The following is a 15,329-nucleotide window of genomic DNA, read 5'->3' on the forward strand; positions in this document are numbered from 1 at the left end:
ACAAACTGTAGGGCTATACAGTTGGAAGTTGTATTAAGAACATTTAATCTGACTTCTAAATTCACCTGATTGGTGACCTTAGTTGGCAGGAGTTTCTACCACAGACTGGCTATCAAAGTAATAACATCCTTCCAAATATGTACCTTTTTAATTTTGGAGCCTCAGTCGAGGTGGTGGAGGAAGCTTAGCACTGCCATTACTCCAGGAAGGACCAAGATGCTTGAGCAATAGCCAGTCATGTTGAGCCAGGGAATCCCTGGGTGTTTGGGACAGCATCCATCGCCCACACCTTAGGCTCTTCTTTCACCTGTGGTCTTGGCTTCAGGGAGATAAGGGGCTCTGGGAGCAGTTTGAATGATTTCCTTGTCCTTGGTCTCATTTCATGTCATCTGAGATGAATACAGCCTCCTTGGAGAAAATAGTTTGGCCTCCCAGATTTTTGGGTGCAACAAAACAACTCCAGGACTAAGCTTTGATTGTTGCAGCAGAGTTTTAAGATAAAGCGAGGGACGCTTTAAGCTCTTTTGCAAAGACTTTGGACAGCCTCGAAAAGACAGGATGGATCCAGGCCAGGTTTTTTCTTACTTCCCGGGAAAGTCAAATGTCTTGAGACGTTATTCTTTTACTGTCATCTCATGATCAGAATCTTTTCCAGGCTCACAGTAAATAATCCTTACAAAAGTGTGGCTAGAGTAACATGACACTTATTCTCTTGTAAAAATAGAAGATTGCCTTACCCCAAACTACATTATAATACAGCAAGTAACTTGTATCTTCTTTTCTCTAAGGCAAAGTCTCATGTAAGAAGTGAGCTGCTGAACTTAATTGTGATGGATTTTAAGTAGCCTTTCCTTTTGGCAACATCTATTCTGTCCACTACACTCCTGCATCTGCTCACATTGCTGGATCTTTTCAGCCTGAGTCTGTCTGAGTTGACCTCTGGTGCTTTCAGGGCATTCCCTATCATCTAGTGACTCAGTTGAAAAGAGCCTATGGATCCGGATGTAAAACAATTTTTTAATTCCAAATTATTTCTGACTTTAGCAACAATGCATTATCTCTGATTGTCATCACTTCTTGGGTGATTGTAAATGTACAATATCACTAGAAAATATTATTGGGTCAAAGTGGAGCTATTAGAAGCTAGTAAACCCCACAGATAGGAAGTTGATGTTGCAAACATCCAGTCATACAAAGGAAAGTGAAAATAAAACCATACCCCAAAGTAGATTTTCCATGTTTAAATCTCAATGAAAAAGAAATAGCAATTGTTCTGTTTTCTTTCAGAGATTATATTCTTTGTCCCATAACTATTTCCCAGTCTAGTGTTTGGCCACTAGTGTGCTATTTAATAAATGTCTTACTTTTGTAATCTCAAATATTACCTTAAATTATAGTATTTACTTTGGAGTTTTTTATTTCATCAGTTTCAAGCTATGGGGGAAATGTACTTCTTTTTTTTTCATTTTATTTTATTTTATTTTCCCACTGTACAGCAAGGGGGTCAGGTTATCCTTACATGTATACATTACAATTACATTTTTCCCCCAGCCTTTCTTCTGTTGCAACATGAGTATCTAGACAAAGTTCTCAATGCTATTCAGCGGGATCTCCTTGTAAATCTATTCTAAGTTGTGTCTGATAAGCCCAAGCTCCGGATCCCTCCCACTCCCTCCCCCTCCCCCTCCCATCAGGCAGCCACAAGTCTCTTCTCCAAGTCCATGATTTTCTTTTCTGAGGAGATGTTCATTTGTGCTGGATATTAGATACCAGTTATAAGTGGTATCATATCGCATTTGTCTTTGTCTTTCTGGCTCATTTCACTCAGTATGAGATTCTCTAGTTCCATCCATGTTGCTGCAAATGGCATTATGTCATTCTTTCTTATGGCTGAGGAGTATTCCATTGTGTATATATACCACCTCTTCCGAATCCAATCATCTGTCGATGGACATCTGGGTTGTTTCCATGTCTTGGCTATTGTGAATAGTGCTGCAATGAACATGCGGGTGCATGTGTCTCTTTTAAGTAGAGTTTTGTCCGGATATATGCCCAAGAGTGGGATTGTGGGGTCATATGGAAGTTCTATGTATAGATTTCTAAGGTATCTCCAAACTGTTCTCCATAGTGGCTGTACCAGTTTACATTCCCACCAAAAGTGCAGGAGGGTTCCCTTTTCTCCACAGCCCCTCCAGCACTTGTTATTTGTGGCTTTATTAATGATGGCCATTCTGACTGGTGTGAGGTGATATCTCATGGTAGTTTTGATTTGCATTTCTCTTATAACCAGCGATGTTGAGCATTTTTTCATGTGTTTGTTGGCCATCTGTATGTCTTCTTTGGAGAAATGTCTATTCAGTTCTTTTGCCCATTTTTCCATTGATTGATTGGTTTTTTTGCTGTTGGGTTGTATAAGTTGCTTGTATATCCTAGAGATGAAGCCCTTGTCGGTTGCATCATTTGAAACTATTTCCTCCCATTCTGAAAGTTGTCTTTTTGTTTTCTTTTTGGTTTCCTTTGCTGTGCAAAAGCTTTTCAGTTTGATGAGGTCCCATGGGTTTATTTTTTCTCTAATTTCTATTGCTTTGGGAGACTGACCTGAGAAAATATTCATGATGTTGATGTCAGAGAGTGTTTTGCCTATGTTTTCTTCTAGGCGTTTGATGGTGTCCTGTCGTCTATTTAAGTCTTTCAGCCATTTGGAGTTTATTTTTGTGCATGGTGTGAGGGTGTGTTCTAGTTTCATTGCTTTGCATGCAGCTGTCCAGGTTTCCCAGCAATGCTTGCTGAATAGACTTTCTTTTTCCCATTTGATGTTCTTGCCTCCCTTGTCAAAGATTAATTGACCATAGGTGTCAGGGTTTATTTCCGGGTTCTCTAATCTGTTCCATTGGTCTGTCTGTCTGTTTTGATACCAGTACCACACTGTTCTGATGACTGTGGCTTTGTAGTATTTCTTGAAGTCTGGGAGAGTGATGCCTCCTGCTTGGTTTTTGTTTCTCAGGATTGCTTTGGCGATTCTGGGTCTTTTGTGGTGCCATATAAATGTTTGGCTTGTTTGTTCTAGTTCTGTGAAAAATGTCATGGGTAATCTGATAGGGATTGCATTGAATCTGTAGATTGCTTTGGGTAGTATGGCCACTTTTACAATATTGATTTTCCCAATCCAGGAACATGGAACATCTTTCCATTTCTTTACATCTTCTTTAATTTCTTTGATTAAAGTTTTATAGTTTTCGGCATATGGGTCCTTTACCTCCTTGGTCAGGTGTATTCCGAGGTATTTGATTTTGTGAGGTGCTATTTTAAAAGGTATCGTATTTTTGTATTCCTTTTCTAATATTTCATTGCTGGTATACAGAAATGCCACTGACTTCTGAATGTTCATCTTATATCCTGCTACTTTGCTGAATTTATGAATCAGTTCAAGGAGTTTTGGGGTTGAGTCCTTAGGGTTTTCTATGTATAGTATCATGTCATCTGCATACAGTGACAGTTTGATCTCTTTTCTTCCTATATGGATGCCTTTTATTTCTTTTGTTTGTCGAATTGCTGTGGCTAGGACTTCCAAAACTATGTTGAAGAGCAGTGGTGAGAGTGGGCATCCCTGTCTTGTTCCAGATTGGAGTGAGAAGGCTTTCAGTTTTTCCCCATTGAGTATTATATTTGCTGTGGGTTTCTCATAAATGGCTTTGATTATATTCAGGAATGTTCCCTCTATACCCACTTTGGCGAGGGTCTTGATCATGAGTGGATGTTGGACTTTGTCAAATGCTTTTTCTGCATCTATTGAGATGATCATATGATTTTTGACTTTTTTTTTGTTAATGTGGTGTATGATGCTGATTGATTTGCATCCTGTGAACCTGGGATGAACCCAACCTGGTCATGGTGTATAATTTTTTTGGTTTGTTGTTGGATTCGGTTGGCTAAGATTTTGTTGAGAATTTTTGCATCTATATTCATCAATGATATTGGCCGATAGTTTTCTTTTTTGGTGGTATCTCTGTCTGCTTTTGGAATGAGGGTGATGGTGGCATCATAGAATGTCTTTGGGAGTATTCCTTCTTCTTCAACCTTTTGAAAGAGTTTAAGGAGGATGGGCACCAATTCCTCTTTATATGTTTGATAAAATTCACCTGTGAAGCCATCTGGTCCTGGACTTTTATTTGTAGGGAGTGATTTTATGACCTCTTCAATTTCACTTCTAGTGATCGGTCTGTTCAGTTGGTCTGTTTCTTCTTGATTCAGTTTTGGCAGGCTGTAAGATTCTAGAACATTGTCCATTTCTTCCAGATTGTCAAACTTGTTGCCGTCTAGTTGTTCATAGTATTCTCTTATGGTTTTTTGTATTTCTGCTGTATCCGTTGTGATTTCTCCTTTTTCATTTATAATTTTGGTTATTTGGGTTCTTTCTCTCCTCTTTTTAGTGAGTCTGGCCAGGGGTTTGTCACTTTTGTTCACCTTTTCAAAGAACCAGCTCTTTGTTTTATTAATTTTCTCTATTGTTTTTTGAGTCTCTATTTTACTGATTTCTTCTTTGATCTTTATAATTTCCTTCCTTCTGCTGACTTTAGGCCTTCTTTGTTCTTCTTTTTCTAATTCATTTAGGTGGAGGGTTAAGTTGTCAATTTTGGATCTTTCTCCTTTTTTGAGAAAGGCCTGTATTGCTATAAATTTCCCTCTGAGCACTGCTTTCGCAGCATCCCATAGATTTTGAGCGGTTGTGTCTTCATTATCATTTGTTTCAAGGTAGTTTTTCATTTCCTTCTTGATTTCCTCATTGACCCATTGGTTTTTTAGTAGCATGTTGTTTAGTCTCCATGTAGTAGGTTTTTTCTCTTTCCTTGGAAATGTACTTCTTTAGCTTTATTTTAATTCTTTGAGAATATAAGCATTACTTTAATTGTCAATTTTATTTAATTAGAGTTGTTAACAATATTAAATTGACTGCAACTAATGTTCAAGCTTTACTTGCTATCTTTGAATCAGGAATGTAATATTTTTTGTCTTGTATGCATTGCTAAGAACTGTTTATTTTTATTAATAACTGTTTTCATCAGCAACGTGGAGGCATAATTTTAGTCTCAATCATAGTTCTCAAGTGGAGATGAAATTGAAAATGTAGGTTGTAACAGGTTTTGCAAACTATGGTGAAAATTTTTGACTTTTCCAAATAGTTAAAGGAAATCCCTCCATGACTATGAGTAGAAAAAGGGGTGACAGGAAGGAATATGACAGGGGCAGAAAGGAATTTTATAGTAGCCATTAAATGTTACTTGTTTGTACCAGTGACAGCAGAGCAAAGGGTTGGCAGGGAGAGCAGTCACAGAGTCGTCCACTGAGCAATAATTAAAGCCTAAATTAGGGCAGTTGCTCTGTAACTGGAAAAAAAGAAAAGAAAAATTTCTATGTAGGAAGGCTCAGTAAGATGCAATTTGAGGATGTGATAGCCTGTGGTCTCCTCTACAGCAGACATGAAAGCATGCATCCTTAGCATTGTAAGTGAAAGATTAGAAAGTTCTCTTTTCTAAAAATCTCTTTTCAGCTACATTATCATGCTCTTATGATGATATGTGAAATTCCAAAGTAGATTTATTTTGTGCCAACTTATAATTTTATTTTTCAAACTACATTGTAAAACATTATAATGCATCTGAAAATCCATGTGGGAAGAGAATCAAGGAAGGATAGAAGAGAAGAGATGTATTCTGAGCAGCTGTCATGATCCAGTCACTGGTTTCAGCTACTTTGCTAGTGATTATTGGGGACATGGCTTGGATCATCAGTGTCAGAAAGTGAGACACGTGGACAAGAAGAAATCTCGACAAGTCTCTTTACTTCTGCAGAAGGGCGAGGGTACTCCAAAAAGCATGTGTGCCTATTTATCCCTAAGGCAGATGATTTACATGTCCTCTTCCCATAGGTCAGGTCAGGGTGCACGTTCTTCCCAGTTGGCTAATTAAAACAATTGTTACTGTGAGAAGAGAGAAAGAGGAGGGGGTTGGGGTCGCAGGAAGGCGTTTCAGCCAAAACCGGAGCAAAATGGAGTAACCAAGATTTCCTTTGATAGAAAAGACATTATGTTACTTTCCATATGGTATCCTCACACTCACTGAACTGTTTGCTTTTCGGGTTTTTTTTTTTTTTTTTTTTTTTGGCTACACCGTGGTATATGGAAGTTCCCAAGCCAGGGATCAAGTCCAAGCCACAGCTGCAACCTACACCATGGCTACTGCCAGGCTGGATCCTTAGCTCACTGTTAAGGAACTCCTTACTGAGCTGTTTCTGTGTCCATTTTGCCGATGAAGAAACTGAGGCTTACAGACTTAAGTAACATGGCCAAGGTCATGCAGCTAATAAGTCCTGGGAGTTAGAATTCAAACATACCTTCCTGTCAAAATCCTCACTCTTCCCACTGCTTTACCTTCCTTCCCTTCCCTGACTTCAGGCCAGGACTTTATCAGGCTCACATTTAGGAACTCAGAAACGATAATGATAGTGTGTAAAATTTAGGAATATGGCAATAAAAATATTCAAATTATTTCCATTTAATTTTATTATCTCTTTATATCCTAGTGTAATCATATTATGAGTGCATTTATTATAACTGCTCATAGAAAGGAATTTATAGTAGCTGTTAAATGTCACTTGTTTGTACTAATTTCTACATTATCTCAAATTTGAAATTCTTATCTAGTGAAAAAAATGAATGGAAATAACCACTAAGGAAGCTTTCAAAGGTCACCAAATAACACATGGAAACAAAGATGATAAGAACAGGTTTTACTTGCATTTCAAAGAATTAACTGATGCAAGTTTTAGCTTTTGTTTTGCTTAAGGAAAGAACTTTCCCTTTTTAGAATGGTTCCCAGACCTGACTTCCTGTGCTCAAAACATGAATTGGGAGCCTAGTAGGGTCCCACCCACCGTTACTCTTCAACCAACAGTGATAACTGCCTGGAATGTAAAACAGAGGCCAGTGCTCTTTGCTCTTTGCCTTCATGCAATTTTGTTGCCACAACCTTTATTTTTAACTTCATAGTTCTCATTTACAAAAGGAGAATTTTCAGGTCTCTATTTCTGGCACTAAGTCATGACTAGATTTTCTGGTTCACTATGTGTTCAGTTTATCAGTTTGAAAAGGAATATAGCATTTAATCATTTACTCCATATGTCCAGGTAGCTACACAACCGGAACTGCCAACAGTGCTTTCCTCTTCACATCACCTGCATTTAACCCTCATTTTCCCACATTGTATTTACACTGAAATGCATATAACTTTAGTAATGCTGTCAAGTGTAGGCATCTTGTGAGTGGACACTATATTAAGAAAGCTTTTCAAGCAAAATTTCTTTGTTTTTGTTTTTTGTCTTCTTAGGGCCATACTCGCGGCATATGGAGATTCCCAGGCTAGGGTCGAATAGGCGCTGTAGCCGCTAGCCTGCACCACAGCCACAGCAACTCGGGATCCAAGTGTGTCTGTGACCTATACCACACCTCACGGCAACACCAGATCCTTAACCCATGGAGCGAAGCCAGGGATTGAACCTGTGTCCTCATGGATGCTAGTCAGATTCATTTCTGCTAAGCCACGGTGAGAATTCCCACAAGCAAAATTTCTTTCTTTTTTTTTTGTCTTTTTGTCTTTTGTTGTTGTTGTTGTTGTTGTTGCTATTTCTTGGGCTGCTCCCGCGGCATATGGAGGTTCCCAGGCTAGGGGTTGAATCGGAGCTGTAGCCACCGGCCTACGCCAGAGCCACAGCAACGCGGGATCCGAGCCGCGTCTGCAACCTACACCACAGCTCATGGCAACGCTGGATCGTTAACCCACTGAGCAAGGGCAGGGACCGAACCCGCAACCTCATGGTTCCTAGTCGGATTCGTTAACCACTGCACCACGACGGGAACTCCAAATTTCTAATACATATCTTTCTCTTCAAACTTTTAAATACCATTTACTCATTGTTCTTTTCTTTTTGTGATTCTTGTATTTGCTTCAAGTTAGAGTCTCTCATGAAACAATTTGACTTTCATGTACAATTTGACTTGGTGCCAGAGCCTGTCTTCTTTGTTGTCTCCCAGTCTCTGGATTTTCTGCTGCCTCTGGCTTGTTCAGTGTCATGGCCATTTCTTCCTTCCCCCATCCTCACCAGCCCCATCTTTTCTTTCCTTCTCTTTCACTGTCTGTCCCTCTCCAGACTATCAAGAGGAAGAAATAGCCTCACAAGGACAGTAATCTTCTAAAGACATCCTCTCCCCAGCTACCCATAAAGGTCTTTCAGTAAAGATTCAGAACTTCTCTTCTGTTGGAGGGAACAGCATCTCTTCAGGTCAAGATGATTTTTCAGTTTAAATGTACCTTGCAGTAGCAGTGCTGTTTGCCTGCCTAAATTTGGAAGCTTGCTTGTCACAAAATAGGATACTATTTCATCAAGTAAGTTGAAAATCATCACATTCAGACAGCAGAAAAGCTCTTTTAAATAAGAAACCAGAGTTAATATATTTAACCTGACATATATATATATATATAAAATGTGTATATACATATATTTGTCTTCAAATAAATTTCAATTCAAAATGAGTAAATACAATCACAAAAGTCACTTAAAATGATTTGACTTTAGGAAATACATAGATGGTAAAGGGGCTATTGTTAATATTTCTAGCAAATTTTATATCATAGGCCACCAATTCTTTCTTCCTTCAATCCTCTTCTTCTTCTTTTTTTTCTTTTTACGTTCATACCTGTGGCATATGGAAGGGCCCAGGCTAGGGGTGGAATCAGAACTTCAGCTGAGGCCTACGCCACAGCCACATCTGTGAGCCAAATCTGTGACCCACACCACAGCTTGCAGCAACGTTGGATCCTTAACCTGCTGAACAAGGCCATGGATCTACCCACATCCTCAGGGATAGTAATCAGGTTCTTAATCCACTGAGCTGAAATGGGAACTCCTCTCTTCCTCTTATTTTGATGTCCATATTTCCTACAGTCAAATATGATAACCACAATCTAGGAGAGCAGCCCCATAGGTTAACTTTTTAAGAAACAATAATTGTTAATTAAGGAAGAAAATTGTATTTATGCAAATGAACAGGAGTTGGAGAAAGAAAGAACTCATCTCATGGAAGACATAACTGCAAACAAAAGAAGGATGAAGGAGCTAGAAGATAATTTGCTTTTCCGTCTGACGAGTACCTGGGGCTCTCTGGTGGAAGATGAGAGTCTCATCCTTGTGTTGAGTAACACAAAAAAGACAGCCGAGGAGGTGACACAGAAGCTGGAAATTTCAGCGGAGACAGAGATTCAAATTAACTCAGCCCGGGAGGAATACAGACCTGGTGAGTTTGGTAATGAAAGATAAATGTCACAGGAAAATGAAGCGAGAAATGAGAATTAGAGAAATTGAAGTAAGGATGTTTTGCAGACGCCTCTTCAGTGTGGGGTGGCCATGTATGTTTTGTGGCATTTCTTTAAATATTCAATAATATTGAGATGAAATTTTATAATGGCGTAAATTCTCTAGGTGCTTATAACTCATGTTAGTTGGGAAATCTTTAAAGTTCCTAGGAACTTTTTTTTTTTTTTGTCTTTTTGCCTTTTCTAGGGCTGATCCCGAGGCATATGGAGGTTCCCAGGCTAGGGGTCTAATCGGAGCTGTAGCCACCAGCCTACGTCAGAGCCACAGCAACGCGGGATCCGAGCCACATCTGCGACCTACATACACCACAGCTCACGGCAATGCCGGATCTGTAACCCACTGAGCAAGCCCAGGGATCGAATCCACAACCTCATTGTTCCTAGTCGGATTCGTTAACCACTGAGCCAAGAAGGGAACTCCCTAGAAACTTTTTTTTTTTTAAACTAGGAAGTCAAGAGGAGAAGTTTTAAAGGATGTCCGACTAAAAATTAGTAAAGTCTAAGGAATTCATGCTATGTCTGTGGGATATTCTCTAGTTGTTTCTCATTTGGTAACCATAAGCCTGTATTTTGTTTGTACTCTTCGTATTAGGAAGGTAGTTTCCTGGTCACCTGGGAGCTTTTCAACTTTATCCATCAGTTGAAAGATCAGTATTATCCATGGGTTACAAAGGGAACCTACTAAAAGAATCCAATTTCCTTTAGTATTTATCATGCCTCTTGGAAAATTAATTGCAGCAATATCTACTGATGCCTTGGTTTGCCAACTTGAGGCCAGGGTTAGGGAGGGCTTCTTCATGGAGCTTAAGAATGAGGTCCTTGGAGCTCTCATTGTGATTCAGCATGCTAAGAACCCAACAGAGTGTCTCTGAAGATTTGGGTTCTATCCCTGACCTCACTCAGTGGGTTAAGAATATGGTGTTGCTGCAAGCTGTGTTGTAGGTCACAGATGCAGCTCAGATCCGGTGTTGCTGTGGCGTAGGCCTCAGCTGCCGCTCTGATTCTACCTCTAGCCTGAGAAATTCAGTAGGCCACAGGTGAGAATGTAAAAAGAAAAAAAAAAAAAAGAAAAGGGTCCTTACAATGACTATAGAATTTTTCGAGTGTTACAAACTGTGCTGGCCCATTGGTTGTCTTTTCTACCTATGAAAAAAACATAATAAACTATGTTTATTGGGGATCTAGAGATTCTATAGAGTATAAAGTATCATTTAATGAACAGAAATAGCAGACTACTTAAACAAAGCTCGTAAGGATGAATTCAATATATATGATGACATGGCTCTAGACTCCTATTGCTGGTAGTCAGTCATTGATAAGTCATAAAAGTTAAACTTGTTGCTTTCGTGCAGAGTTTAGGCTGATTTGTGCATGGGTCATTTATTTTCCAAGCTCGTCTGGAGTGCTGACTTGCTCTTTGTCTTTCAGTCGCTACACGGGGCAGCATCCTCTATTTCCTCATCACGGAGATGCGCTTGGTTAATGAGATGTATCAGACTTCGCTCCGCCAGTTTCTTGGCTTGTTTGACCTTTCCTTAGCCCGGTATGTCTTCTGTACCCAGGAAGCCAAGCTGAATTCTATATCTGTGGGCTGGAATGATGACATTGTGTTGATAACTTCTTTTCTCTTTGCTACTAAGAGTCTTTTTCTCTTTTAATATACCATGAGTGTAATTACCATTGTGTTAATTCACTCTCCTTTGTCATTTTTATGCTCAGAGAAAGCTGTACCAACCATTCATCATTGATCGATTCCTTTGGTTTCACGAGTTTCTGTTAAACAAGAAAATTCCTGAATCACTGTTGTTGGTGACAATGCCCCACAGATAAAATTGATTCAGACAATGTTGAGGATTCAGTTATGTTATTTCATGTTGAGAGAATGCTTGTTATTTTGGACTTAGGAAGCTTACACTTGATGTATAAAAAATAAAAATTGGTCCTCCGGTGTCACTTATTTTCTAGTCAAGATGTTGTTTTTAGGGACAATTGAAAAGGGCAGTGAAGGGAGCCTGATTTAACTGTTCTCTTCTCCAGGTCTATGAAGAGCCCAGTTACAAGCAAGAGAATCGCTAATATCATTGAACACATGACCTACGAGATTTATAAGTACACGGCTCGCGGGTTGTATGAGGAGCACAAATTCCTATTCACCTTGCTTCTTGCCCTGAAGATCGACATCCAGAGGAACCGAGTCAAGCACGAAGAGTTTCTCACCCTTATTAAAGGTCTGTATAACCAAAGAAAGCATTGTGCACAGTGCAGATGTAGGAATTGTTGTGAAGGTCCTGCGCAGTCATTATTTTGTTGTTTTTGTTTTGTTTTGTTTTGTTTTGCAATAGCAGTTTCCTTGCATTTCCTTGAAGATTGCATTTATGTGAGATATGTTATTTGCTCATTTATTGTGTGAATATTTATCGAAAACCTACTGTGTGTCCAAACACAGAATACGCACTTGGGACCTAGTAAACAATAAGTAAATTGTGTAGTACGTGATAAGCACCATGGAAAAAACAGAGAAGGGTAAGGGAGATGGGGAGATGCAGGTTATATGGATTATGAGGGGTTTAACATTTTTTAAAAATTAAAATACAGTTGCTTTACCATGTTGTGCCAATTTCTGCTGTGCAGCAAAGAGACCCAGTCATACACACACAATCCTTTTCTCACACTCTCCTCCATCATGGTCTGTCGCAAGAGATTGGACAGAGTAAGACCTCATTGCTTATCCATTATAAATGTAATAGTTTGCATCTGCTAACCCCAAACTCCCAGGCCATCCCACTCCCTCCCCCAACCCCTTGGCAACCACAAGTCTGTTCTCTATGTATGTGAATCTGTTTCTCTTCTGTAAATGGGTTCAATTGTGTTATATTTTAGATTAAACAAATAAGTGATATCATATGGTAACATTTTAAATGGGGCATTTAATGGGATCGCTAATGCTGTAGGCCTTCTGAGAGAGATGGACAGGTGAGCGTAGGCCCAAAGGAGCAGAGGGTTCTGGTCCTGGGGACACTTGGGGAAAGTGTTGAAGGACGAGGAGACACCAACGCCTCCAGGAAGAGGGAGTCTAGTATGATGGAGGCAAAGCAAAGCTATGAGGGCGACTGTAGCATAGTGGGAGAGGCCACCATGCCGTCATCCTGTGGATATTTCCTCTGTATCTGTTGCAGCATTGCTCACAGACAGCTTGCCTATGCCACTGGAACAATATAGCCCTGTGGAAGGCTGGGAAACATACATTTGCTATCATATTCTTGAATGTATGGACAAAAAATATTTGAAGTAACTGTAGAAATGATGCTGGAGTCAAAAAGGTTGTATCTAAAATAGCTTTCTCTTTTTTTAGCTCTTTTTTAAAATTAAAAAATTTTAATTTTTTAATAGTGATTTTAATTTTTTTCCATTATAGACATTCTAGGATACCACCATCACTGTAATTCCAAAACCAGACAAAGATACCACCAAAAAAGAAAACTATAGGCCAATATCTTTGATGAATATAGACACAAAAATTCTCAAGAAAATTTTAGCCAAGCGAATCCAACAACATATAAAAAAGATCATACACCATGACCAGGTGGAATTTATCCCAAGTTCACAAGGATGGTTCAACATATGCAAATCAATCAACATTATACACCATGTTTACAATAGTTTTCTAAATAAAGGTTTATCTTTAAAGATAAGGGGCAACCTTGTCTTTGGAAGGAGGTGGATTTTCATAACTTTACTGGGAGAATAGATTTACAGAGGAACTTGAAGAGGACCCCAGTGGGGGGGGCAATAGGGAAGGGCGCATGTGGGGGTGTGTGGATCACATATGCATATGCATGTCTTATAGTAGCAATAAAGACTTGTCAGTTAGACTTGAAAACTTAAAAATATATGATTTGTGGATGAACTCTCTTCCTCTTTCTATTCATTGTCTCTAACCCTTGAACCTTTGCCTGTTGGGTTTCTTTATTTTCCAAGTTTCCTAAATTGGAACACATGGAAAATGAATAGTCTGGAGAGACATCATCTTAGATAGACATGTAGAAACAGGAGTTTCCTTCTTCAGTGAGTCCTTCCTGTGTTACTGATTTCTGGCCTCAGTGAATGGTCCTCCAGCTGATAGAGCTTCCTAGGGGCAGCCAAAGATACATTTCCTCCTGGACATGACATTGAACATAGCGTCCAGGAGTGGGTTGAAAAATTGTAAAGCATGTTACAATTTGGCGTGATGATAATGAACATGGGATTTAGGGTTTGGAAGACCTTAAAGGAAAATAGTGGCTTTTCCACTTTTTGGATGAGTGGTTTTGAGCAGATTACTTAATGTTTTCAAGCTTCAGTTGCCTCAGCTGTGAAACAAGGATACTCAAATCTACATAATAGGATTTATCAAGCATTCACACAGTTTATATAAACCCTGGCACATGGAATATGCTCAGCAAAGGATAGGTGTTGTTATATTTAGTTTTTTTTTAGTTTATTTTGATTAGTATGAGGCTTGCAAGGTTGGACAGGTTTTTGTGGGCCTTTGGTGTTCAACAGCTATTCTTGTACTGCTTTAGGACATAGAGTTTCATAAGGTTTCCCTTTGCTAGTTATGTTGGTGAAAGCTACCCAATGATGTGAACTTCTTCCATGAGGAATCTAAAATCCCTTGTTTGAAAATGTTATTTAGATAGCAACAGTGTTTTGGTACTGATCTTTTAATTTACTCATCTCTAAGATGGAAAGTATCAGCCTAGATGACTTTTTTTTTTAGGGCCATACCTGTGCCATATAGAAGTTCTCAAGCTAGGGGTCCAACTGAAGCTGCAGCTGCCAGCCTACGCCATAGGCATAGCAATGCTGGATCTGAGCTGTGTCTGCAACCTACACCGCAGCTCATGGCAATGCTGAATACTTAACTCACTGAGTGAGGGCAGGGATCAAACATGCACCCTCATGGAGACTAGTCAGGTTCTTAACCTGCTGAGACACAGTGGAAACTCCTTGTATCGCTTTCAACATCTGCCTTTAGCTATGCCACTTCATGATTGTGTGGGATGACTTGTAGAAATATTTCATTATAAGCATGTATCACTTTTACAAAGTATTATGGTGAAGATTTAAACCTACTTTTCCCCAAAGTGAAGGTTTGAGGGTTGAAGGAACTGGCATAATTCTTAATAATCTTGAGAATTTATTTTGAATTACTCCTATCCCAGCTGGTTATTCATCAGAAGTCCATGTATTTTGTAGATAGGATCATTTATACCATATTTTAGATTATGCATATAAGTGATATCATAGAGTATTTGTCTTTCTCTTTGACTGACCTTGTTAAATATGAGAATCTCTAGTTGCATCCGTGTTGCTGCAAATGGCATTATTTTGTTCTTTGGAAGATAGTATGAGAAAAAGAATGTATATATATGTATGACTGGGTCAGTATGCTATATAGCAGAAATCGACACAACACTGTAAATCAATTATACTCAAATTAAAAAAAACACAATTTTTAATGGTTCTCCATAGAAATATCAACTATCTCACCAGGTGTAATAATAATAAATGTTTATATGACTCTCTCTCTCTCTCTCACACACACACACACAAAGTCCAGGAATATGTCCCCCACCCCCCATCATTACAATATTCCTTGCAGCTCATGGTACATTTTTTGAGGCAGGCAAGATATTCATGATAGTTATCCTCTACTAAACAATGAAAAATGCTTTGGCCACAAGAAACACTCCTTTCCATGAATAGCTTCTCCCAAACCCTGTGGTGAATACCTTGTTCTTTTTGGTTTGTTGGAAAATGGACCATTTTCATGGAAATTGGTGTGACATTTTTCAACACAGTGCCATTGTCTTTAGGTTTTTAATGGCTCCCTGGTGTACAAGCAATACTTTTTGATTTTAT

General features: G+C 39.0%; 1 protein-coding gene across 1 annotated transcript in view; it reads left to right on the plus strand.

The window, feature by feature from the left end:
* Positions 1-15,329, plus strand: part of DNAH5 (dynein axonemal heavy chain 5) — a 255,165-nt gene that overhangs the window by 205,555 nt on the left and 34,281 nt on the right. Inside the window, 3 exon segments of the mRNA XM_047799614.1 lie at positions 9,103-9,346; positions 10,854-10,968; positions 11,463-11,653. Of these exon segments, the coding sequence (XP_047655570.1) occupies positions 9,103-9,346; positions 10,854-10,968; positions 11,463-11,653 (550 nt within the window).

This window comes from Phacochoerus africanus, chromosome 1 (genome assembly GCF_016906955.1).
Source record: "Phacochoerus africanus isolate WHEZ1 chromosome 1, ROS_Pafr_v1, whole genome shotgun sequence".
NCBI lineage: Eukaryota > Metazoa > Chordata > Mammalia > Artiodactyla > Suidae > Phacochoerus > Phacochoerus africanus.